Source organism: Corvus brachyrhynchos, unplaced genomic scaffold (assembly GCF_000691975.1).
Source record: "Corvus brachyrhynchos isolate BGI_N302 unplaced genomic scaffold, ASM69197v1 scaffold283, whole genome shotgun sequence".
NCBI classification, from domain to species: domain Eukaryota; kingdom Metazoa; phylum Chordata; class Aves; order Passeriformes; family Corvidae; genus Corvus; species Corvus brachyrhynchos.
The window spans coordinates 24919-51832 of record NW_008237409.1 but is presented as its reverse complement, the minus strand read 5'-3'; the positions used below and the strand labels follow the sequence as shown (position 1 = coordinate 51832).

At 40.9% G+C, this 26914-nt stretch overlaps 3 protein-coding genes across 4 annotated transcripts in view; 1 reads left to right on the top strand and 2 right to left on the bottom strand.

Moving 5' to 3' along the window:
• The first annotated feature begins 6 nt into the window (after positions 1–6).
• Positions 7–5968, top strand: FBXO39 (F-box protein 39). The gene is made up of 4 exons (XM_008631059.2): positions 7–90; positions 2149–3196; positions 3982–4158; positions 5193–5968. Exons 2-4 carry the CDS (start codon positions 2183–2185, stop codon positions 5319–5321), a joined length of 1320 nt encoding a protein of 439 aa, XP_008629281.1. The 5' UTR covers positions 7–90; positions 2149–2182; the 3' UTR covers positions 5322–5968.
• Positions 5969–6041: 73 nt separating this feature from the next.
• TEKT1 (tektin 1) lies at positions 6042–16735 on the bottom strand. 2 transcript variants are annotated; one of them, XM_017730894.1, is made up of 8 exons: positions 13716–16735; positions 10387–10630; positions 9848–10013; positions 9485–9613; positions 8924–9067; positions 7504–7726; positions 6694–6890; positions 6042–6418 (listed from the first exon to the last, which is right to left on the bottom strand). In XM_017730894.1, the coding sequence occupies exons 2-8, from the start codon at positions 10574–10576 to the stop codon at positions 6259–6261; spliced, it is 1209 nt and encodes a 402-aa protein (XP_017586383.1). In that variant the 5' UTR covers positions 10577–10630; positions 13716–16735; the 3' UTR covers positions 6042–6258. The 2 variants fall into 2 exon arrangements, with proteins under 2 accessions (XP_017586383.1, XP_008629280.2); XM_008631058.2 differs by lacking the exon at positions 13716–16735 and adding an exon at positions 13156–13709.
• A 373-nt stretch (positions 16736–17108) lies between these two features.
• SMTNL2 (smoothelin like 2) overlaps positions 17109–26914 on the bottom strand; it is a 21770-nt gene continuing 11964 nt past the window's right edge. Inside the window, exons 5-12 of the mRNA XM_017730867.1 lie at positions 26191–26281; positions 25241–25483; positions 24597–24650; positions 23439–23514; positions 21291–21467; positions 20624–20741; positions 19135–19286; positions 17109–17615 (exon numbers count right to left, since the gene is read on the bottom strand). Of these exons, the coding sequence (XP_017586356.1) occupies positions 17489–17615; positions 19135–19286; positions 20624–20741; positions 21291–21467; positions 23439–23514; positions 24597–24650; positions 25241–25483; positions 26191–26281 (1038 nt within the window). The 3' untranslated portion in view covers positions 17109–17488. The remainder of the gene's footprint in view (positions 17616–19134; positions 19287–20623; positions 20742–21290; positions 21468–23438; positions 23515–24596; positions 24651–25240; positions 25484–26190; positions 26282–26914) is intronic.

Genomic DNA, 26914 nt, shown 5'->3' with positions numbered 1-26914 from the left:
CGGCCCAGAGATCCGCGTCAGCTGAGTAGTAAAAGGACTCAGGCTGGGTTGCCCACTTGGGTATCCAAGCCGCAGCTCCTGTTACTTCTGGTAATTATCGGCCAAAGTCTTAGAAGGTTTTTGTTTGTTTGCTTTTACTCCACGGGCTTCTGCAGCTCTTGCTGGAGGCGACAGCTGGTGTAACTGTCCTTGTGGGACCGTAAACCATCCGGGATGCCCTCTGAAGCAGATCGGGCAGCAAAGAGGGCCAAGTGTAGCGGATGTATTTGTTCAGCTGTGGGGGATTTTGTTTTGATTTGGATTTTTTTCTTACTCGAGAGGCAAACAAGACATGCAAAGCATTCATTTCTCTTTATATGACTTCTACCTGAAAAAAATTGCTCTAGAAAGAGCTATAGCAGCATCTGGTTTTTTCCAGAGATTTGTTTTCCCCCCACCAAGTTAAACTCAGAGCTGACAGCTACAGACACCTCCTTAGCTAAGACTTAAAGTGATGAGGAAGCCAACTCAGTAACGCTGCAGGATACCTCTTGAATCTCACCACTGGCTTACAAACATACTTTTTACGAATTCCTAAGAGCTCTGGTTTTAAAAAAGTTCCACGTGATGGTGTTTGTACCCTTTTGTATTCACACACTAAAAATGATGAGTATAGTGTAATAAACACCCTTTATTAACAGATGTGTTTCTATGTATTGCAGCCCTATATGCTGTTCTGCTTTCCTCTGTCCATTGACTTTCAGGGCTTCCAGGTAGCTGAAGTGTTAGCCCGCTTCTCCTGTGTCCTCCCGGCCCTCAATCTCTATAGCAAAAGTTTCAGGTTCTTCTCGCTAGCAAACTGGAGCTTCAGCTACCATATTTGAAGACTTGGCTTGGATTTTTGGACATTGATCTAGAGATCTCCTAAATGACTGATGGTTCTGCAAAACAAAGAGCTCTTCTTGGGGATACTAAATACGAGAGAGAGAGAGAGTCGGGTGGTAATCAGACCACGCGCTCAGTTTCTAAGGGTTGTCTTGATAGCTGGGGATTTGGATTGGCACTTTGAATGGCAAGAGTGGGCAGAGGAATCCCTAAGAACAGAAACGGTGCTAATTGAAAAGAGTGTGTGTACAGGCAGAGAGATTCTGTGTGACATAAGAACCATAGGCCAAAAGGCAAACAGCAGACTGAAGCTGAACTGGGCTGTCAGCCTGACCTTTCGTGCCCATTTATAAAATTAAAACAGAAATATCTGAGCCTTTGTAGTTGTAAACAGACTCTTATGGATCTGCATGTTTTCTTCTTCTTATGCTGCATTTCTTGTTTCCATCCATTTCAACTTTTTTTATCCGGCAGAATATCACGTGCAAAGTAGAAAAGGTAGACTGTTTGGAGATTGGCATATTGTACTTTTGAGTTGGATCTTCCTGTAGTCCTGTCAGACAAGAAGCCTAGATTTCTGGGGTAGACCATTAGAAAGTATCACTTGATGTTTTTCCAGTTTCACCCCCAAAAGCCAAGGAATGATTTTTCAAGCAGACATGATTAAGACACGTGTATTACAGGGAAGGGCAGTAAATACATCCTGAATTTTAGCCTCTGCAAAGGTACTAGCAAAACACTAGCTTTCCATGGCCATGCTTATTATACTCAACAGGGATTTTACCTGAATCTAAGGCAGGGTACTAATTGTCATGGAATGGTACCCCAGAAGGCTAGGAAAAGTCATTAGTGCTAATTTTGCACTGATGGTCCAGTTCAAATGTATACAGCACAAAGAACTGAGTACTTTTAAACACTAGGCAACAGAGCACAAACCATGATCTATTAACTGCAGCTGATGCTAACCAAAGGCTTCTTACAGTGTGGCTGCTGTAGCAGCAGTTGATACCCCATCACTGTTTAGCTAAACTGAAGGTGAAGGCCAAAAAGTTAAAAGATGTGTCCTATGCTTGTACTGTGATTGTTCTTCACTCTTTGTTTTTTTCTTTTGGTTTAGGTAAGACTATAGTTTAGACTCAAGAGCTTTGACTCTGACAGCTAGAGTACAGAGGCAAAGAAAAGATTGTTTGTTTTGATTGTGAAGAAGCAAACTTTCATCCATTTGTTTAGAAGCCTATTATGTTGGGATTGGCAAGAAATTGACCCACAGCTTTCTGCATGTAGGTTTGACTCAAGACCCAGAAGAGAAGTCCTCTCAATGGAAGATGACAGTGAACCCGAGCAAAGCTCCTGGGCCTATCTACCTGATGTCTGTCTGAGGCATGTCTTCCATTGGTTAGATGACAGGGACAGATCTCGAGCTGCCTTGGTCTGTAAAAAATGGAGTTGCGCCATGTACTCTGGATCTCTCTGGAGATGCAGAACCATCACCTTCTATGGCCAGCCATCAAGGGCACGCACACTGGAGTTTCAAAGTGCACTGTGGTATACCAAAAAATTTGGCAAGTATTTGAAGCACCTTGAGATTAAGTTATCGAATCCTTACAATACTCCCTTTATCAAAAAATTTCAAGTGATTATGAGAGGTCTTCTTTCACACCTGGGTAAGTGTAATAGTCACCTAGTATCCCTGAGCATCAAGTACCTAGAATTAGACTGCTTGATCTGGAAAAATGTGGTTAGGGCTCAGTTTATCAAGAACTTAGCTGCCTTCCTGAAAAGAATGAGCAATCAGCTTGATTATCTTAACTTAAAAGGAGCAAGAATAACTTTGGAAGAAGGCTGTGAGCTTCTGAATTCTCTGAGCAGCTTGACAAATAGAAGCTTTATATCTGAAATCAATATTGAGGATTTCTTCAGTCTCCACCTTTCTGTCTACAGCAGTGCCTTGTTCCACCAAACTATGTCGAAGTTCCACAGCCTGACCATCCTGACTTTCAATTATAACTGCATCTCTGATGAACTGCTGGACATCCTGCGGGAGCACAGCTCTCATTCCCTGTGCACCTTGAATATTAAGTGTCATATCCATGACCCTCATGGGCAAGTGGTCTCAGGAATGGCATGGGCAAACCTGGCAAAGAGAGCCCCAAAACTGAACGTGAACTTCTTCTTTGAAAGAGTCATGAAGCATGATCACCTAGCTAGGATCCTGCTAGTGGAGATCCCAGTTAGGAGCATCAGCCTACGGAGCTGTTATTTTAGTGACCCAGACTGGACAATGAGACCTACCCTCACCAACCTTCTCCCAGCTTACTGGCATGGTCTGCAGGTAAGGGAAACAATAGGGACACCCTACTGCAGTATCACAAAGCTAAGCAAAATAATCATGTAGGCCTTCTGCATAATAGCAGTTAGCAATAGAAGTTCCTGACTGCTTCAGTTTTACGTTCAGGGGGCAGTTTTCATAAGTGAGTCATTTCAGTGTTTCAGCTATAGTGTGTTGATGAAATTATCCTTGTCCATTTATAACCCACCATGATGCTATCAGGCCGCTCTATTTTGGCAATGCATAAATGTTGTACAGCACATCTAAATTAACTAGTGCCCGTGTCAAAGCCCTTTGGTGTCACAAGGGATGTGTCACCAAAGGTTTGCCACAGCTGACCCACATAAGTGAGCATCAGGTCTTTGCATGCCAGAGGGAAACACGTGGCCTTACACCTGATGGTTGCTGACAGCTTTCTGTAAGTCCTGTTGCATTGCAGAGTTTCCAGTAAACACCAGAGATCTGTAAAGCTTTCTAGAAACCATCATTGGCTCTACTCTTGTCTCTGGGATAATTTTCAGGATGTCAGATAAGATCATGGCATGACTGTGGGTGCAGCATTTTCTAATGAATGCCCAAGGGATCAACCCATCTTAACAGGAAAGTGATTTACTGTAGCACATACACTGTTGTCATAATGCAAAACAAATTCTCAGCTAATGTCAAGGTACAAAATTGATCTGTTGACACTTGCTTTTGTTGGTTAACTTAGAAAACTATTTGTTGAATTCTAGTTACTGCACTCAACATCTGTTCAGTAGTACTAACTGTGTTCATTCTTTTTCAAGAAATTAACACTTGAATTGAACAATGACCATGAGTTGCTGGACAATGAGCTGCTACAGCTTATCTTATCATGCAAGAGGTTGTTTTTTCTGAAAGTCTGGGCATTTCTAAGTGCCAGCTTTATGGAGAGGCTGCTACAAAACCGTGCAGAAAGGAAATGCGTTTTGACTACCATAAAGGTAAGACTGTGCTTCAAAACTCCCATTTCCATTCTTGCTCCTATACCCAAAGGTCTCCGTGCCCAGGCAAAGGTCACTTACAGAAATGTTAATATAACTATCTTCCCTATGTTATGCCTTAGTACTAAAGAGCTTGGGAACCACTCATAGAAATGGGGCTTTCCAATCTACTTAGCCACATATAGATACTATAGAAGTTTAATATGATGTCCAAAAAAATCCAGAAGCCCTTCCTAGACTGGCATTCCCTCTGTCACCTCTAGTTCAAGCCCTCTCCCACTTCTAGGGTTTCTCAGTCACCTCTCAGGCTCAGTGCTTATGTCTATGCTTAAACCAAGGAAGGTGGACTGAATCCCACTAAATAGCAAAAAGATGTAAGCACATCACACCCTTTAGGGATCCTGTGTTGAACTGGGGCCAGGCCACGACTGTAGCTGGTGTAAACCATGCTGACATGCTACTTTGTGTGCTACAGTCTGAGTTCAGTAGGTCCTGACAGATCTGCGCAGATCCCAGGGATGCAGCAGTTCTGGGGGGTAAAAAGAACCTTGCTCTTCCTGTCTGAGTCAGCACAGGCAGACAGCCAGGACAACCACAAAACCACAGCTAAAAGACAAAGAGTAAATTTGTTTCCCTTCCTTTGCTCACCGAGGGATCCCCAAAGCAGGCCCCAGGTGGACACACACAAGTGGAGATGTAAGCACAGTTAAACTCGGTCCATGCCAGAGGGTCACTGGCTGGTCTTATCAAGGGCTGTTCCCATCTGCAAGATCACCTGAATTATTTACAATCCTCCTCGCTAGTCTTCCACTATTTAACCCATTCCTCGCAACACCTCCCAAAAATTCTTTGGCAGGAGATGACGTTTTCAGTCAGTTGGGGGTGGGAAGAGAGTAAAGCTCAAGATTCTCTTCAAATTCAAGGAATTTTGCTTCTCTAGATTCCTTCTTGTCACAGATGCTTCTTGTTGCCACGAGCTTTAATGGGCCAAGCTCCCTGTATCTGAGAGACATTACCGCTGTTTGTGCATACAGGTCAGGATTTATACAGCCCAAGATGACAGCACTGAGGAGGAGCAGCTGTTGGCTGATATTTACAGGAAGTTCAAGTACCTGATTGACTCAGAACTTAATTATTTTGTCATTACCTACCCAATGGTGTAAACTACAGGGAGAGAAGAACACCCAGTGACATCTGCATTATCGGATCCTTCGGAGGGCTTTGGTAAGGTATTTGAATCTTGACAGCAATGCCTCTGAAAGGGAGTTATCATTCCAGCAAGAGAGAGGCAAGGGACGATTTTAAACTCCATGCATTAAAATGTTGGACTTGGGAACTGGACTCCTTTGTCTCCAGCACCATTTATTCTTGCCCTTGCTTTGTTTTTCCTTGCCAGAACCAAAGGAAGCAGTGATCCCTTTTGCACCCTTACAGGCATCTCTGTTAAAAATAAGACCCTCCTCTTTTTTCAGCACTTCTCGTTGTAGAGCTTCAAACACTTTACCCTTGAAGCCTATCTCATTGTGTCCATTTTACGAATAGGGAAACTGAGACCTGGGGTGAGGAAGTGATTCTCCCAAAGTCAGCCTTGACTTGATCTTGATTCAGATGCAGACAGATGTACTATCTAGTGTATCAGCTAGTTAAGCCAGTTAAGTCCTATTAAGTTTGTCATGCTGCCTAGTTCTTAGCAACAGATGCTAAGATAAAAACAAAACATAGCATGGCTAGTCCTGAGAGACATCCCTCCCACTTGCCCAGCTCTCCAACAAGTGATTTATGAGGATATTCCTGCTCTAGCTTCCACAGAGTCCTCTTTTGACACATTTCAGTAGCAAAAGATATCATTGGTTACACATGAGAGAAACATGGAAGAAGAGGCATTTCTCATTATTCTGGAATTTTATTGCCAAGTGGAAGATTTCATCAAATGTTTTAGAGCATAGATAGCTGTGAAACAGATAGCTGTAAGTACTAGGTCTGTTTTAATTACCTTGCACAACTAGACAGCATTGAGCCAAGCCAATAAATTTGGAAGTTTGTAAATAAAATTTCCGCAGGAGCTGGTTCTTTGGAGCACAATCCCCCAGTATGATGACTTCAGTAATTGTTTATGTAAAGAGACTCTCTCATTTGCATGCACAGCACTTCATCAATGTACAGTGTATTCTCCTTGACCTTGATCTCTTCCTCCAAGGAAAGCTGTCGGCAGCTCAGGCATTTCAGCTCTGTCTCAGCCTGTGCCAATGCATCCTTTAATCTAATAGGGAAAATAGAGGCAGCCATTAGTTGAAAACACATGAATAGGTTTTTTTTTCTTATATGGGTTAGGAATTCTGAGCAAGAAAAAAGAAAGATGGAAAGGGATTCATGGAGACAATATCCATGCAACTTCCCTTAAAGTGTCCTGCCCTTAAGAGAAAAGCAACTCCCAACTTTTCAGGGAGAATAGCTGGGACCCATTGTTACTCTGACACATTAAATTAACCCAGTAATCTATACCACAGATTTTCCTCTTGCATAATTTCCACTCACCTTTGAATATTTTTGGTAATCTCTTGAACTTCATTCATCAGGCTGCAGTGCACTGTGTCATAGCACAGTTCCACATTGGGGCGATGGTTTCTTGCTTCCAAGCGGGTTTGAGCCACTTTTACAGGTCCTTCTTTATCAGCAATTGCTTTCTTTAAGGCTGCAATGTTCTTCTCCTGTGAGGCAGTCTCATCCATTACCTTAACAAATCCAACAACGAAATTCTGCACACCGCCTCTTACAATGTGTGAGATCATCATCATCATCATCATCATCATCATCTTTAGTAGTTGTAACAATCACAGTAACACTCATTATGTTGTTAGTTCATCAAACGATATTTTGCAAAACTTAGCCAGGCATATGATTCTGTCATTGGAAAGCAGATGACACTGTTCTGGGTGAACCCAGAAATTTATGCTCAGCAATTAATTTTTAATATTAATACTCAGTTTTCATGCGTCAAATTTTGAGCACATTGACCCTGCTTTTATCAATTATCAGGCTCTTATATCACAATCCTGAAAAAGCTATAGGAGCCCCTTGCAACTAAAAATCACAAGGAAAATCCTCACTTTACTGATGGCTACAACAACATTTAGATTGAATAAGTGACTCCAGAAATGCATCTCTGTGGTGGTGCACACAGAACCAAGAAAAAAAAAAAAAATCTAAGATGACTTTTACGGAGGAGGGAGAAGGGAACAAAAAGGAACACGTGGCAGATAAATGCTACCCACTGGACTGGGAAAACCAGTAGATAACTCAAGCCCAGTGCTTCCACTTTTTCACTGACTGTCCCCTATGACTTACCATTGCAAGAAATGTCTCTAGCTTGTGCTTGGCATCCTTGACTTCCTTCACCCTATTTCTAAAAGCAACATTCACCATCTCACATTGCTTGCGCATGTCATTTGCCGTCTGTGAGAGAATGCTATCGATAAGCGCCTTCAGTGCCAAAGAATTGTTTCTTTGCTTGTCAGCCTTTTCAACATTTATGTTTGAGAAATCTATCCAGTCCTCAGGGCTAACAAAACTGAAAGAGATTCAAAATAAAAGGTCACCAACAGACAGCAGCAGGTCCTCTATGGCTTCATAAATCTGTAATTATGCCACAAAATCAAGAACAAAGCAGTACTTTTAACTGCATGTCCCAGTAAGCGCCACTTGTCCTGGGAATTCTACAGATACAAAATAAAGGCTCTGTCACAATAATTTTGTAATGAAGTAGATGAGAGTCAGACGAAAACAAATTCGCTAGAGTCATAGAGCAACTTTGCTATAACTTTCTTTTCCCCTGGCGACGGATTAAGTTATTGTGGGGGGAAACACACATAATAGCCAGTATTTCTTAGAACATCTTTCATTAATAAAGCTGTTACTATTCACAGCAGATAGCTATTTACACAACACAGTCACTTATTCTCTCACACAGTTCACCTGTGCGACACTTAGAGTACCTGCCTGGAGCAATAGTTGAGAAGCCCAGCCCCAACTGTATCTCCAGAATTAGAGGGTCATCCTTGCTGTGGCTTGCAGGTGGGTGTTTGGAAAGTTCCTCAGAGGGTTCATTCCTTGTTTAATTGGGTGGCTATATAAAGTTGTACTTGTCATTTGCACACAGCAGGCAACACCATTCTGGGTGTGGTCTGAGTTACACAACCCGTTGTTGATGCACGCCAACGTGATGGCAGCAAGAGCTGTCAGTCTCTTGGTGTTACAAGTTTGCCAGTTGTTCCATAGCAAGAGTGACTTCCTGAGGCTCTCACACACATTGCTTTCTCAGCATGGTTCCTCTTTTCAGCCCATTTTTCTGTGGTAGCTATTTTTCCATTTAAACCTTTCACACTAACTAACCCATGCAGAAGGGGCACATTTGACAGGTTAATGACTGAGTCAGAAACTGATTCCACACCTCAGGTGTCCCAGTCCAGCATTCTCCCCACTGGGACATTCTGGGAGAGGAAAGAAGTTAAGGGCAGTAAATCTATTCTGTGTTTAAACAATATGTGAAATTCTTCCTTAGCTAATGGCGAACTTCAAAAACTTCTACTAAACTGGAGTTCACTGGGAGCATAATCATTGTGATACAAAAAAGTGATGGACAGAAGTATAAGAAACAGTTGACGAAAAGATAAAGCCTGTTTTACACAAAACTAATCTTGCTGTTACTGGGACAGCCCACATTATCTGTATAATTATCATATGTTTGTTGAACTAAAGAACCACTTACTTTCCTTCCAGTTTCATTGCATTGTCAGCATATATGATATGAGGAGTGTCATTTGTCAAGCTAGCACAGTAATCATCAATCGTCAAAGCTGTGAATTTGTCCTTCAGATCCATTTCCAGGTTGTATTTTGCTGAACGGTTTCGTCTAGGAGAAGAAACAACCAAACTCTTAAGACAAAGTGTAGACACTCACAGGTGTCCTTAATATGCATGCATACATGCATTAGGTAATTCAAATGCTGTTATGGAAATATTAGCGTATGAACTCTTAGTTGTCAAGTCACAAAATCTACAGCATGAAGCTGCCTTTCTATAAATTGATGGTACAATTCACATTGAAATTAAAGGCACAGGACTGAATCACGTGAAGACCAAGGATCAAGTGCAAGTACTTTGTATTCTACATGCAGAGCATCTCACCATTACTGATTGGCCTCCTGCAACTGTTTAGCATTGAAGATAATTTAGGACCTGTGCTCAGCCTGACCCTACAACTTCTCAGTATTGCGGCTGTCTTAACTTTCATCTAATTAGTGTTCTATTGTGCCCTTTGCCTCTGCACCTGATTTGCTCATTGGTTTGTTCCAATGTACGTCCAAGTAAAGCAATAATCCCCTGGAGGACTTCAGCTTCCTTCAGTAGTTCCTGTTCCACTTCATCATGCACCAAGTCAATCCCAACTCTCCTCTGCCTAAATAAAAAAAGGAAAAACCATCAACCACATTGTTCAAATGCTTGCATCTAACAGATGATGATGTTCAGCTTTCCCCAGTGTATGAACACCTAAATCAGACTGTGACTCCACTGCAAAGAGAGTCAGGCCTTTAGTTTGCAGTCTTTTTTTTTTTTTTATTATTTGTTAAAGGTTCATTACCTAGATTTTTTTTTTTCTCTCCTTGAATGCTTTTCTTCTGAATCATCTCACCTGTACAGGAGACACTTTTGGGCAACGACAAGTGGCTCTTTGCAGCTCTCCAAAGCTCTCTCCAGCCTATTCTTGAAAGTCAACAATACCTCTGTCTCATGAACAATTTGTTCTAGCTTGTTATCTAGTTCTTGCTTCCAGAATTTTATTTCTTCCCGTCTCTGTTCTGTAGAATCAAAATAACAAACGCGTATTAATACAGGCCCATTTTATGAGCAAGAGGACTGTAGCTCAGATCTTAGATATGGCTAAAAATAGACTTATTCTACAGTGGAGTGCCTATAGTGCTGTGGGCTGTGTGGAAACAGTTTTGCAACCCCATGTCAGGAGGTTTGGTTAAAATAGCTTTTTGTGTGTTTTGTAATAAAAATAAAGAGTTTGCCTCAAAATATTGTATAAAATATTTTTGATTTTTCCATGACATCAACAAGCATGGCATTGACACATACTCCTGTTCATTATCAACTAGTTTGTTAAGTCTGTCTTAAACATATAGCTCAAATAATGCGTCTTGACCCTTGTAGAAGACATGGGATTACCTATTTTCTTATTGACATCGCTTTGGGTTTTTTGAGTTGTCTTTTCGATTTCATCCACCAGCCTCCAACTCTCAGCTGTCACACATTCTGACCTGGATTTCTGGGACTCTGTACTGGCACGCTGCATCCTGTTTGCAGTGTACCATTCTGAGGGATGAAATTTAGATGTATCTTGCAAGAGTCTGGCCATTGTTATTTGGAAGGTTTCTGGATATAATGCAGGTTAGTTCTTGTAATGTGGAACCTGAAAACAGAAATAGCATTACATTTAGCTGCAGAAGCAGGAAGGGGAGAAGACGGGTCCGTGCGGATGAGAAATATTTTGTTCTTTTTACCTGCAAAATGACACTGATATGAAAATAATAGATGTCTTGCTCAAAGTTCCCCAAGTCTTTGCTGATTAGGGAAGCATCTGCTGATGTGTTTGGAGTGGGAGAGTGAAGAAACAGAAGAATTTGTGAGTGGAGTTTAGGAGGAGAGAAGTGGAACTGACAGGAAAAGATGGACTATGCAATAGGAAGAAGGGAAAGGAGACCTGTGGAGGAGGCTGGAATAACTAAACAAGCAACCACAGAAAACAAGAGAAAAAGTGAACAAATATAAAAGGTAAATAGCTTCCCAGATGTTGGAGAAGTAAACACCTTTCAAGAATATGGCTGGAGAGATGGATAAAATCTAGATTGTAAAAAGAAATGGAATAATAGAATTCTTAAGGTTGGAAAAGGCCACTAAGATCATTGAGTCCAGCTGTTAATGCAGCGTGGCTGTGTTCACCACTAAACCATATCCTCAAGTGCCAAATCCGCATGCCTTTTGAACATATCCAGGGATGGCAATTCCACCACTTCCCAGGGCAGCCTGTTCCAATGCCTGATTAGGCAATTTTTTTCTAATGATGATTAGGAAAAAAAAAACAAAAAAAAACCACAACCAAAAAAACCCCAACACAACCCAACTGACCAAAAACCCTACAACCACACAACACAACAAAAGAAAACAAAAAACCAAAAAAAACCAAACCCCAAACCAAAACAGGACCTGAAAAGCTGAAGGCGGAACTTCAGCAGGCAAATGAGGAAATGGGAAAGTCCGGAAAGGACTAAAATAGAACAAAGAACAAAGCATACTGGGACACTTGTTTAATGGAGGGAGAAACCAATGCCCTGAATTTTTGCAAAGCAGTTTGATTATCTATTTTCCTATTCTTGCAGTATGCTCATCCAGTATTCCCAAGACAGCTCCTGAGCCCAAATGCCCACAACTGCTCCTCAGCAACACACAGCTCTGCCCACATTCCATTCAGCACAGCTACCCTTAACTCAACTTCCTTCTCCCTCCCACACCTCTCGACTGATACTTCTCCTCGACTGAGCTTGTTCTCTGTACATTATTTTTTGATAGTTTCCAGAGCTTCTGACAGTAATTCTGAATTGATTTGTTGTAGAAATGCATAACGATTGTGAAAGCAAACAAGAAGTGTGTTAAGTACCTAGCTATCTAAAATGTCAGTCATAAAATACCCTTAGTAGTATACTCCATCTCTGTGTCAACAATATTCTCTCCTGGGAGAGAAGATATTGGAAGCCAGACAGAAGAGACGAAGGAGATAAAAAGCATGACATCAGATGGTGCTATAGTTTAGACCAGAGCAGAGTTTCTCAGAGTGAAACCCAACAACGTTCAAAAAGATCACAAAATGATAAAGAAGCAACGTTGGTCAGAAAGAAGCAGAGCTGGTCCTGGACAGAAAAGCAGGAAGCAACTGCAATTGTTAGCTGTGAAAACAATGCAGTGACAGCTAGAAAGCTGCTAATTATCTTCCTTCTCTTTCAAACAGTGGTCATTAAAACTGGTAACTACAGTGCCTTTCATGCCAGCTGACATGTAAACAGAAATACGCAAGTATTCTGGAAGGGCAAAAAAGGACTTTCAGCTGAAGAAACACTGTCTTACAGAAAAATGCAGGTATTTCAGAGCTAGCCAAAGAAAAATACAGGCTTCAGAAGACAGGTTTAACGCTAGAACTGAAGCCATTAGCCTGAGAGAAGGAGGCCTTAGAGATTCAAGAAGCAACAGAGACTGGGGTGCAAGGTAAGCAAGGAAAATGAGCAATATATGCTAACGCATGTAGGAAAGCTGCAGTCACAGACACTCAGCATGCTCCTGATGCACATGGAAGAGCAAAACTGTGACTAGGCTGAACAGTGATCAGAATCAATTACAAAGACTGCTACTGAGGCAGACCTGTAGATGAATTTATATGGCACTGCACACATGAAGTCTGCAACTATTTGCACAAAAGGGCAGTGCTTCTATGGACTGTCCCTTGATTTGTACATTCAGGCCCCCCTTGGTCTAGGTAGACTTTTTTTCCCTGATGGATTTTTTACCAGGTTATCTACATTGCATAGTAAAATGCGTTAGTTAAAAACAGTATTTTTTTTCCCCCCACATGAACAGGTGGAGCAGGAACTGGAACCCTTTCCATAATAACTGAAAATTTTCCAATGGCTTCGGTGGATCTGAACGCACAGCTGGTTTGAACAGAGGTTTACTTTGGCTCGCATGAGTCACAGAGTATGGATCAGGCTGCATATTAGTTGTCTTCTGCAAAATTTTATCATCTCTATTCCCAGTAACATTCCAAGGCATTTAGAAATACTGGCAAATTTGAAAGGGATGACCAAATGATTCACAATGAATTGCTGAGATATCTGAACAGCAGTTGAGAACAATGAATGTCATGTTTCTGAAAACGTGCTCAGTCACCTTGAAAGCAGAGGAACCCCCCAGTGATGGCTGTCCACGACATTATTTTGAGACCGGTGGTGTAGGAGATTAGGGACAGGCGTTCGGAAGATATCGCGTTGTGCGGGACAGGTAAAACCCCTCCCCTCTACAGGTAATACCTGACCAGAAGGAAGTGACGCGGTAACCCCAGGTTATTTAACCCTGTGTAACCCATGAATAAACGCCATTTGCCGTCTACCATATTGGTGTCTACGAGCTGATGGCCCGAACGACCTGAGGTGGTCGTCGTACCGTTCCTGAACCAGGTCGCTACGCCTCCGAGAGGCAACACGGTGGGACTTCATGCCGTTTTGTTCTGAAAACCCAGTATGTCATGCTGTCCTGTCCCAGAGTGTAGCGACACCGCCACAAAGTAATTAAAGCTACAAACCTCAAATCCGTTCCTCAGTGTCTGCTACCGTAAAACACAACTTCCTTTTAAACCGTTAATACGAAATTTACAACTGATCCTGCAATATGAATTATACGACAGGAGAAAGCTTTAGTTTTAGCTCAGGTGGTTTTCTCTACCGACTTACAGAGGTAGAAAAGGGCTCCGCAGCCGCCGGAGCTGCGCGCAGCGGACGCTCCCCCCGCGCCCCGGAGGCTCTGCCGGGTGGGCAGACAGCGGCACCGCCTTTCCACACCACGTGTAAGCGCCCAGTTACAGCTGGATGAAAAAGTAAGTCCTCTTCTGCACAGCAGTAGGGGTAAACTAACACCAGCTCGCTTACCACATTCCACTGTAAAGCCTTTAAAAAGGATTTTACAAAGGATGTCTAACCTAAATCATTCTATGATTCTATGATTTCAGCTTTATCAGATTGCTCAGAGCCAAGGCCAAACTGACCCGGAATTTTTCCAGGGATGGGGAGCTCTCTGGGCCACCGATGCCAGTATTTTGTCACCCTCATTGTAAAAAATTTCTTCCTTATATCTAGTCTAAATCAACTTTTTTAGGTTTAAACTGTTGACCCTTGTTCTATCGCTACAGGCCCTACTGAAAAGTTTGTCCCCATCTTTCTTACAAGCCTCCTTTAAGTACTGAAAGGCTGCAGGAAGCTCTCCCCTGAGCCTTGTGCAGCCTGAACAGCCCCAGCCCTCTCAGCCTTTCTTCACAGATTATTTTGGACACTAGTGGAACACCAGAGTTCAGACCTATTACATTAGTCTGCTTTGCGATTTCAGCAGCATTGAAAGAAAGCAGTTAATGATGCTGCACTATTGGTTCAACCTAGAGAACTCAATATGGAACATGGAAACATACTTAATTTAGATCTAGACTCATTAATGCCGATTAGTTAGACTTCTCCACAGAAAACGTGAGACTTTTCCAGACTGAGGACTTGGCCACTTCACAAATAATGAACCCATTTTCTACATCCAGACAAAATTCACAAGGAGCTTTTAAATGCATCTTACACAAAGCAATCCCATCTTTTATTTTGGACACTTTAAAACTACCTATGTAAGCCAGGTCAGGTTTAAATTAATGATACAGGCTGAACCTTTGGGATAGTTTTATATGTAATTACATATATCCAAGAATTTGCATGGGTTTGAGCATATGTTTAGATTAAACACTTTATTGGAAATATCACACAAAGGGAGAAGTGATGAAAGACATTCATCCAGTTATTATACTATAAAAGAGAAGGACTTTCCTGCTGTGGGAAGCAATATGCAAACATAATCTTAAAAAGTAGATGATGTCTCTGCTGACATTATCTTGAAAATACTGCACAGAACAAACTGCTTTAGCCTTTAAAAGTAGGATCAAGTTGCCAACAAACAACCATAGATACGTTTTTAGATACAATACAGAAACATTAGAAAAGTTAAGAAACAGTCCATTTGTGTAAAATATATACTATGCCAACTTAATATATTGTTCTTTTATCACTCATGCTAAACACGCTGTCATATATACACACATGCTCTGCATTTTTTAAAAATAAAAATACTAAAAAATTAATTGGGGGCATACATTATATAATTTAAATTTAATCCTACAATCAAATAGTTGATGTTATTAATATAGAGCAGACCTCTTAATGCACAAAGCTGTAAGTTTTTCTAAAAGTATGTCATAGCACTATCTCCCTCATCTTCTTACACACAAACCACCAATAGATCAGCTCAGCTTTTAGTCCCACTTCCCTGCAAACAGGTTGCTGGTAAGTCCCAGGTATCTTTACCATCACCTCTCTGAAGCGGGAAGACTTTAGAAAACCTGTGCAAATACCTTGTGGGTAGCTGCAAAAACAGGCTAAATTACAGAAAGGATGTAGATTCACCCTGGTGAATTGGCAATAACTTTACAATCTAAAACTTCCTTTATATAATTATATGCTATTAGGCCTAAATTGGCCAAGCACTTACCTGTGTCTTACCAAGCACTCACATAACACAGTAAAATCATCCGTGACCCGGGACTGTGAACGAACGCAATGTATGAAGCCAGTATTGCCCCTCTTGTGGTAGTTACGATGGAACTTGGCTCTGCTAATCAATAAAAAGTATTCTACTGTAAGAATGTAAATAGGTATATTGTGTGTGCCAGTTGTGGACAGATTTCTCATCATGCTTAATCCAAACTCCTCCAAAATATAAGTACAATGTGTTTATCCTTACAGTGCATTTGGTGGAGCTACAGGTGCATGCTTACTCCTTAGAATTATGGTCGTCCAAGACAAAGCAAAAACTGAAGACAACGGCACTTATATGCTAACAAAGCGGTTGCTTCGTTCGTGGTTTCTTAAGTAAACTTGACTAGAAAGGGAGACTGAACTAAAATCATATTCCAAATGCAACTGAACTTCTGTACTTTTTAAACTGTAATTCAGAGCACACAGAGCCATGACTGGAATAAAAATCTTTTAAGTAAAAGCTCTGTGTTGTTTTCACTGATTTTACTTTGTTATCTGTCGCATCATTCTAAAAAGATGCAATAAATCTGAAGAATGCTTGATATATTTTATTATAAATGGTCATCAATACAGAACCAAATTAATCTTTCTAAATATCTACAAAAAGCACTGGGGCAGGTTAAAAAACATTCTCTAGCATGAGCAGAGGACTTGTGGCTTTCAATTTTTACTTTCTATGAGCCTTAGAAGGCTTTTTTTAAGTACATTTTTTTAGTGGTTTTAACGTTCATTGTGAAAACAACACTGTTGATTTATCAAAAAGAAAGCCAGAAAGAGTGACACATGAGCATTTTGTCTAGTAAATCTGGAATAATCTAACTGTACTGTGGTTTTAACGCTAATTTAACTGAAAACTGAAACTAGTGCAACTCATTTCAAAACTCCCACACCTTTCATGTATTTTTTGTGTATTGTTCATCTACCTCAGTCAGCATATGAACTGAACCAGTTGTAAAGAGTTCACTCCTTCTCACACTGAAGAGCTGCTCTCCCCCTGAGTCCCGGTAAAAGCACATTACAGGCTTGTTTCTATTACAACTATTCAAAGGATTTTATACCAGGTGCCAGGTACTCCCACCTTTCCTGCAATCATAAACCATGCAAGCACACAATCTCAGACACAGAACAGCCCCAGCTGCTGCTATTCTTATCAAGAAATTAATCCAGCACTGCCAGTAGAGGCTTTAAGCAAGCCTCTCAGCAAATCACATTGGATTCGACCATTACAGACAAATGCCATTATGTAACATAGTAATCTGTCCCCACACTCATCAGACAAGAGGTTATGTTCTCTTTATGCTTTAAGAGAACAAAACAATGCCTGTTTGATCTCTGTGTGTGTATGCCGGAGTGGAGGGGTAGGGTTGGAGGAGAAGCATTATTGCCCGAGTGGTTGAGTACTCTAGGTTATTACTTGCTAAAGAGAATTTTCCTTGTCCATCTCCTATTTCTTTTGTACTACGCTCAACAGAGAAGTAAAACTGAAGGTGCTATCTTCTGGAGTTTTACCTGCATTTTAAGATGGAACACCTTCATAGCAGAATCACTGCATAAAATTGTCCCCAGCCTTACAGAGATAGGAGAAGGAAATTTGCTTCCCGGGATCTTTAAACATAAAAGCCCTAAAAATCCAACCTACTACTACCACCAAAATGACAGCATTTGCCTTTGCCAATGTCTTTTCAGACCCATTTCTGTATTAGTGACATGGTGATGTGATCAACACTTCAGGGCACTGCTCAGCAATACTTCAGTCAGCCAGCCACACAGCTGAACGTAAGCAGTAAAAAGCAAGAAATAATAATGTGTCCCATTTGCAAAATGTCACTCTTCCCATTAGCATGGTGTACTTGACCCTTCTGGCTGGAGAGGTGTCAATGGTTTTATTCAAAATGTCGTAGATGACTGTATAGGGACTGGACGTAGGTGAAGACGCACATGGGATCTGGCTTGTGACCCATCACCATCATGTCTTCCACTTCTATCAGACGATCACAGTGAGCCATTTTTCTGTAGTAATAATAAAACAGATACAACAAATCTAGAGTTACATAGCTGCTTCCAAGATTCATTTACTGCTCTGATTTGAGCATCATCGAAACATTTAAGAAATCCTGAGGTTTATCGGCAGCATTTCATTTCACAATTAATTGAGCAGGGTCAGGCCGGACATTATTATTTCTGTGACCATGGAATATTCCTGTTCTTTCTCTCTCTTCCTCTATACTGGAATCTGATCTAAAGCCCTGTAGGGTTGGGGCTTTTTTCACTATCATTTGCATTCCTTATAGCTGTAGCACGTAGCCCAAGCTCACGCTACTCTGCCCACGTCTCAGATTTTGGTTAATATGTAGGGAGTTCCAAAAGAATGGAAAAACTCAGGAAGAGAGGAGATGTTGATGAAGGCCCATGTGGCTGTTGACTTGCTTGTTCTCCAGCACCCCCATATCTTCAAGATGTGAATGATGTGGACCAGCAGAAAGGAACAGATCTGCAGAGGCTTAAGATGAGAAATCACAAGGGCAGGAAGCAATTTGATCAGCACAGCTAGTACTGGGGTGAACAGCAGTAACTGAGAAAATAGCTTTTACTGGCACTTGAATAAATCAGTTGAAAGGCAATCATAGCTACGAACAGTAATTTCTGTAGATACCTCTCACCTACTGTTTCTTAGTGTTGTGTTCGTGGTGTCTTTTTTTCTCCCCTAAACTTACTGTTTACATAAATCGAGGTAGAAGAACACTGCGGCTTTCCTTTGAGAGTTGTAGATAGTTTTTCTTTAGAGATCAATCACCTAAAAGTATCACAAAATCTCCTTCAACTCACTGACAAGCAACAATATTTTTTTATATATACATATATGTGTACTTATAAAAATACTTGTAATTCCCAAATAAATTCCTTTGCTAGAGGCCACAATAAGGAGAAATAACATTATGTGAAGAATTTTGAAAGGTTTTTACTGAATGACCAGTGGAAAATCCAGTTCTTTAAGTTATTGCATTAGCCATGTATTCCTACCACCTGTTATCATTCGGAAGAAGTGTACCAAACCAAGCTGCATACCACACGGAGAGTTCTTACTGTAAGAATCATGTTGATACCAGCTCAAAAAAGTTACTATTTCTGACCGGTGAGTTCACATTCATGACGACTTTAACAAACAAGTTAGCATTTAACTGCCTGCTATACAGCACAAAGAAGAATCTGGATAATGTGATTGAGGGTATTAGCTCTGCCATTTCAGAAATGCAGTCACCTGGTTGAGATACTGAGAAGCTCTCAGCCTCGGTCTCTACTTACACTGAATTCAACCTTCATTCTTTTTCAACCAAAACAACATACAGATAGAGGTGAAGTCTCCCACATGTTCTATGCATTCTCTCTACAGAGCTTTATTATCTTTTTTGGCATAATACATGCAAGCTAATGATAGAGAATCTACAAGAATAATCCTTAAACTCTTCACTGCTGCCCAGGTGCATTAGACTTGAACTGGAAGCACTTCACAGAGAGCTAATGTACTCACTCAGCCGTTGTGAAGGCCAGCTCAAAGTTCTGCTTGCGATTAGCCGGGTCAAGCTTATTATAATCAAAAGCTTCAGGAAAGAAAGAATGAACAAGAGCACAGAATGCCATCCCATCATTCCAGCTTGAGGAGAAGTTCTGGAGATCAATGTGCTGTCACGATGAAAAAAACACACATGTTAATGCTGCACAGGGGAACAAATAAGAGCAGCTGCTTTTGTTCAATGCAGTTTTCTATCCTTCTTTCCCACCAGCAAGAGCAAGAGCACAGGCTTTATTTTTTTCTTCCCATCTTGGTATATCCATTTCACTGTTGACATTCTGGGGAAAAAAAGGCACACTTAGCAATGAAAGCTTTTTGCCTGAAATACCTAGATGCAAAGCAGACACATAGTCAAGGTCCCTGATCCAAGCCCACTGAAAATACTGTGAAGAATCTAATCAACATCAGTGAGCTGTGGAGCAGGCCCGATGCACCAGCTCAGTATCTGTGGAAACTAAGGACACTGCTTATATATAATCATAATCACCCTATGGAGGATTTAAAATTGAAGAGCAGTTCATTCTGTGGCTGTGAATAACACTAGATAAAGACTACGCTTTCTTGCTTTGCCTAATTCAATACCTGTTTACACACAGATAGGTAGAAATAAAGGAAGAATCATACCTACTGCGCAACCTGATTCTTAAAACAAATTCTTATTGTTACTTTCAACTGCCACAATGAAAAGAAACGTATTTGTGCCCTTGTCTCATGCTGCTTTCCCATCATATAAAATTCAAGCCCCAGCTTTTCTAGTAAGCAATTAACAGTAATTTTAATTAGTTCTGCTTATTTGTACTATAATGTACAGTTTAGCAATAATTATGCACATTTAGTAATGTTGAAAAACATACTACGCATGCAAAAAAAATCCCTAGGAAAAAAATTCCGTATTTCTTTGACAAGTGCAGTTTAAGGCCAGGTAAAATGAAAAAAATCTGAACTGCTGTATTCTTTTAGTTACACTGATGCTACCTCATAAAAATTTACTCACAGTGTGATTCAACCTCAACCATTTACTACAAATTCATTTGTCAAATACCAACAGAGTACTTTGGTCTGCATGTAGCAAAATGGCCATAGTCTCCATGTATTCAGAACTTGTCATACATCATGTGAATGCAAAAATTACAGTCGGCAATGAAGAAAAAAAATGTCTGAGTGTATACTGAAGTTTATATCCATAAGCACAAAAATGTAGGCTTTCAGAAAAACACTAATGCATTGCTTTAATAGACATACAGAATCTCATTCATGCAATCACTGACTGTCTTGAAGTGCTGCCTGTGCAAACCATGTTTGTGTTACCCACAATAAAATTGATGACCTTGAGGAAGTTAACTTATTCTCTAGCATATTTTACATTCACCTTTTGAGCATGGTTTTTTGGCAAATTCTCCTGAAAAAAAAAAAGAAGAGAGAGCTGGAAGCACTAGCATATCTTCACCTTGTATCCTATGGTTTTTGAGCGACACCAGTCTAACAGAATTTGTTTAATGCTGCTAGCGCTGGCAACCCCAAAACTCAGCGACCTCTTCAGCTTAGCTCTGGATTCTCCTTTTCCTCTGGAAAATTAACAGAGATCAGATTAAATTACATTCTAGAAAAACTTAAACCTACTTGTCAGGAACATCTATGCAACCTTGCCCAGGTCAGCCCCTCCAGGTGATATTTGAGAAACATGTTGCTGAAACCTCAACTTGTTGGTCCTGCAAGAAAAACTAATTTTTATTTCACTAAAGCCAGAATTCCAAGCCCTCTTTTATTTAAATCATACTCCCATCAAGGAGAGTTCATACTTTTGATCCTCAATGAATGGCAACTATACTCGCAGTCTCCTATAATGATGGAGAAGGCAGCTTTCACAGAACTCTTTCTTGATAAAAGACACCTGCTGCTTCAGCTAAACAACTCCAAAGCCAGAGGAATCTGTAGCTGTGAACTTCCAAGGCTTGGTCTGTAAAGTCAGTGAAACTTCAAGTGACCTCATACTGTCCCTTAGCGCCGAATCCTACACTGAGAGAGTTCTCCCACCCATCTGTACTCTGCTGGTAATAACCGACAAATTAGTTTCCCTTTAAGAAACCGTTCTGGAGACAAGGACTGTGACATACTTTCCATCATCACGTTCAAATTTCTCGAAAAGCGCTTTTCTGGCCTGTGTTCCTATAGTCCGCGGGAGCGTCTGAGACCGCACCAGTTCTCGCCTCCTTTCAACTTGGCGACGTACGGTAGGAGGAGGCGAGTGAGAGCTGGGGGTCACGGTCACATCACAGTAACTGTCAATGGCACTGGAAAAACATAACATAAAAAGTATGCAGTAAACAAAAGAGTAACTCTGCAGTGACAAGAGCCAGCATAAAGGTTCAACTGCTGTCTCTAAACCTCCCAAAAGATCCATTTCAAGAGGATCTGCGTGAGTGAAAAGCAATTTTAATAAAAGTAAAATTATTATTGACACACAACAGCACTTAAGTATAGAAGACCATAAGGTACTATTACAAATAAGACACAGCTGGACAAGCCACAAGCACTTTGTAGCACTGAGCAGAAATACAATTAAAAACCTTCACGAAAAAAGTTGTGGTCACACAGGAGCACTAAATCCCTTTCATTGCCAAGGTTCAGGGTTCCTTGAGGCTGTCACATTTTCAAAATTAAACTTAAAGAGTAATTCAGGAAGTACTTTTGAAATTTTTACTTATAGCGCACAGAATTCTGAGCTTCTGTCAGCGTTGCTTTACTGACTGCAAGCTGGTAATTTGATTGAGAATATAGGATTATACTCCAATTTGTGTTTGTTTGAGCCATATACCGCTTCATCAGCATTAATGAAGTAAGTCACACATTGCATTTGGAAGTATTCTCTGTAACAGAGATGGGGAAAGAGGCAAAGAACAATGACATCAGTGTCACACATTAATTTCTGGTACAGATGGAGGTCAGGTATGACACCAAGTTCTCTAGGGTGCTTAGTGTATCATGACCCAAATATTGGAGTGCTGATGTTGGAACTACCTCAGAAAAAATGTAATGCCTAATTTGGGATTGTTTTCAAGGCAGATACAAGCCAAATTTAAGAGGTTTAAACTTTCTTCTCTCCCATTTTTTTCTTGATGGCTATTTTGCCTGCTAAGTATGTCTGGATATGCCAGGAGTAATTGTGATACCATGTAGTCCTCTACTAAGCAACTGCAACTCATTAATAAAGAATGTGTAGCAGTCCTCAGCAAGGCATTTGTCTAGAAATTAAACTCTAGGCTAGTCAAACTAAGGATATTTGATGGCAATCATATATTGGTTTCCAAAAATAAGCCCGAAGTTCAACACAGATGAGTATTTTTAAAACTGTTTTCAAAGGACCTGATAACATCCTCCTCCTAACAAAAATCCTCCACTATCGGGCACTGAAAGTCTTACTGACTAAGACTAAAACAATGTGGAAACCCACAGTTAGGTCTACTTGAAACTGCTCTATAAAATTTTTGTCCTTTCTCATCTCTGTTCCACTTAGCCCAGAGGAAAGCTCACAGCCTTTAACAGGCTTAAAATATAGCACTGGCAATTCATTTGTTCTTCGGTGCACTGGTGGGGCAGCCTGAAGAAGCCTCCCCCCCAAAAAAAGAGCCAAATGTGCTAAGGCTATCCAAAGCTGTAATCACAGGAGTGATGTCAACACACAGCCTACTAGATGTCTTGTGAAAAGAAAGGTGTGAGGATTAATCAAGATACGGCCCTGATACAGGAATCAGAGGCACAAAAAGAGCAAGTCGTGCAGGGGGTTTAGGGGGAATGAATTGTCCTCAAACTGGACACATACCACGACATATATAGCAGGTTGCTGATTTCCCATGAGAAGTACAATCAGTAAATAACCTGGCATGTTTCACCTGAGAATATCCAGGGTATGTATACAAGCACTGCTGTGTTGAACAAAAATTACTATGTACAGTACATCACTAGGATGGTTTTAGTACAGCTGGTGTGATTATTCCAGTAGTCATTGATTGGTTATTCCCTGAAAGTAGAAGCGTGGTTAAGAGGAATAGGCCCATTTACATGTCGACAGACCAAAATACATTAAATGAACTCCCTAGGTTAATGTAAGAGATTATGGGGCAACTAGATTAATGTACAATTATACATTCAATGCTTAAAATACAGCATCTGGGACTCACCTGTTTTCCAAGTCAGCAGAACACCTGTCCCTTGAGACTACATTGACCACAATGGCCTAACAAAATGTCATGAGGAATGCATACCTTTCACCAGTTTTGGTTCCACTACGCAGCCCATAGTCCACAGTTGAGACAGACTTGGTGGCAGAAGTAGCATTCTCTATATAAAAACAGAAAAGACACATTACTGCAGAAACTTTCCTCGTGTGCTTTCAAATAGAAACTTTCCTCATGTGCTTTCCTGATGGATAGACACGCATTGATTTTTACTCGTTACACTGTAAAGCTACAGGCCTCTAACTTCCATATGAGCTAACAAGCTGGGGAAGGATTTTCCCCAGCGGTTCAATTCCTCTGTAAAATTGTTGCACTGCAGCAAGGATAGTGTAAGCATACCAGAAAGGACTCTGAGAGGATATCTTTGATAAAACCGCACTCGGAAGGTCAGATCACTTCAGGCCCTTGTGCAGACCTCAGAGGAGGGCACGCTGCCACAGACACTTCAGTTAAAAGAAAAAGTGGTGCCTGCAAAAGTCATTCTAGCAGACAAGCCCTGAGGAGTTTAACATAACTGAGTGCATAATTTAAATGACCTAATTACTGCCAGGAAGATATTTTAGTTTGTAAACTAGAACAGACTCCAAGTTGCAAATGTGGCTTAAAACCGATTTTGCATCTTCCTTCCTCCATTCCTGAGTGTCTACCTTTTGTGCTTTGCCTCTTAGAGCTCAGCTCTGGACTCCAGCTATGCTCTATAAACGCGAAAGTGGAGTGACACATTTTGTCCTTTGACACATTCATATTACAAAGGAGACTCCTTACTTCTGTCTTACTCAAAGTCATTTGCTTCAAAACACATGGGTGGGCACACCACTTTCCAATTGCCACTACCTTGTGTATAGTCACAGTTTTCACTCAATCAGCTGAAATCTTCACTGCTCAAGCTGTCTGCCTGCCACACTTTTCTGGCACCTATGGTTTCCACTGCAGAGATTGCCTAACAGTACACATGTACATCACTGTGCAAATAAGGGTAAGAACCCCTCACTGAACTGATTGAGAATCTGATGGAGTAGAACAAGTTTTCATGATTCTATGAGTCTGCATACAGACTTGTTAGCAATTTTAGTATTACCATTTAGTACTACAAATCAAAACTACGTGCTCAGATCTGAATCCCCCAAAGAGCATGGAATCACTCTCAATTTTGTTGCATAAGGGCATGCTGATAGGAACACTCACCTCCAGTGGCAGATGAATCCACTGTTCTCATTGTAACTGAATTCCAGTCCTTCACTGTATCAGCACAAAAAAAAAAAAGACAAAGGAAGCGTTTGTGACATTCTCAGCTTTAGTAAGATAAAATCAAAAGAATCTGCAAATAATCCCTATCTCTTGCTGGCAATCCCATCTGGTCTCCTTCTGTAATTTCTGACCTGTGTGTGTGTGTATATATACATAGTCCAATTTGTAAGTATCACAGCCAAGGATGAATGACTTCAGTATGACTTTTTTTTTAAACTCAACCTAACTTCTCACAGGGCCTCCAGTCTCAGAGCAGTAAAAATGTCTACAAATTTCATTAAAATAGCTGGGCATGTTTAAGAGATTCAGTAACTTATTGAATTCAGTAACTGTGCTATAAGATATGCTTCACTAAAAACTCAACTACATTAGGCAGCAAAAATTCTCTGCAGATGTGACATAACAGCCGAAAGTTCCAGCTAGGACCCACAATATTCCAAATTGAAGTGTCCCACAATGGGATATATAGCCATAGAAGCAACGTTTCATAATTACCACTAGGTCATGGGACAATACTGATAGCACCAGTTGAAGAAAGGAAATGGCATGCAGCTTCAGCAAGTTATTTTTGTCTCTTTTACCTGGCTGGTTGGAAGGTTTTACTCCCATTGTATTTGTGCTCTTGCCCTGTCCCAGCAGGCAAGAAGATGTATTAATTGTTCCTGTTGAACAGATGTTCTCTCCTGAAAACTTCTCAGATGTCCTGGTTACTGCAGTAACGGGAAGGTGGGGCATCTGTAAGGTGACTGCAGGGGCATGGGCTTCAGGGGAAGAAGATTCTGACATCTGAAAAGAGGTCAGCTCATGGGCGGCTTTTGCCTGACCTGAATAAAAAGCAGGAGAGAGGAAGGAAATTTGTTTGCAGATTTGTAACAAAGTTACAAACCCATGTCCATGCAACAACTTTATTTTACAAGTCATTGGAATTACTCCCCCGTGAATCACAGTACCACTTATGTAGCAGGAGCAACCCTAGCGCAAGCGATCCTCACAGCGATCGCACTTGCTCTACGTGAATGGCAGCAGGAGCAATGTCTTCAGATCATTAATACACTAGCATTTGCATTCGGTAAGCTTCTCTTCCTCTGTGCAGCCCTCACTTCCAATCTCCTGCCTTGGCATTTTTGTTCTTTTCATGGTTTTATGAAACACTGTATGACTTTCTCTAAAGTGGAGATGTTAAGTCCTTCCTCCACCAAAGGATGATGGAAGTGGACGGGTGACTTGCAAGATGTTTTGGGATGCGAGACTGCAATGGAACCCAGCATAGCAGGCCTTATCGCTCGTCTCCCAAGTTAATGCGACAGTAATAGCCTCTAATTTATGAAACACCATAGTACATGTTTAACAGTAAAGCCAAAGTTTAAAAGTTAAACTCCTAATTAGGAAATAAAGTATTGGTGCCACAGGACAACATCTATTCTGAAACTATAGCAGATTCTAAGCCTTCCAAAATGCGAGACCTGCTCTATGACTGCCAGGATCAGGTATTTTACAAGTAGTGCTGCTTCGTTTCATGCCCTGTTCGTACCTGATGATGAAGATCGATGCCCATTTTCAATGATGGAAGAACTAAAAACTCTTCTAAATTCAGGTTTCTGGTGGTCATCCAGGTCTACACTCTGTCAGAACAGACAATACACATGACAACTAAAATTCAAACAGCAGCAAAAGTGAGAAGAATATCCAGAAACACCTGCCAAGAACAGGCCTTCCTCATGCAAGTGACACCAATATAAGAAGGGAACAATTACCTAACCCCAAGAGCCAAACCTGCAAATGAAGCATTGGCAACGCAGAACTCACATCAATCTTCACACACTCGCCCTTAATGGGCCCCAAGCACCTAGGAGGTGTTATCTTTTGTTAGATAAAGGTATCACCATCCACTGTGTGATGGTGATAAACAGAAGACTCCATGTAATAGTGGAGAAATTGGCTGAGATTGCAGAGTAACGCTCTGCATTTTTTTTTCTATTTGCCGCAGAAAGAAATTCCATTATGAAAACGTATTGTTCAAGCAACACATAAAGTAAATCCAATCCTAGGACATTACAGCTGTATTATAATCTGTAACCCCCGTAAGAATAGCTTTCTTCTGGGAAAAGCATAAATTCTCCTCATAATGCCTGTCAACATAATTCCAGAAAAATCAGTCAGGAACCTTTTTGTGGGTTTAGTAGGAGGTTTTGGGTTTTGTTTGTTTGACTGGGTTTTTTTGGCTGGTTGGGCTGGATTTGGTTTTTGGGGGGGGG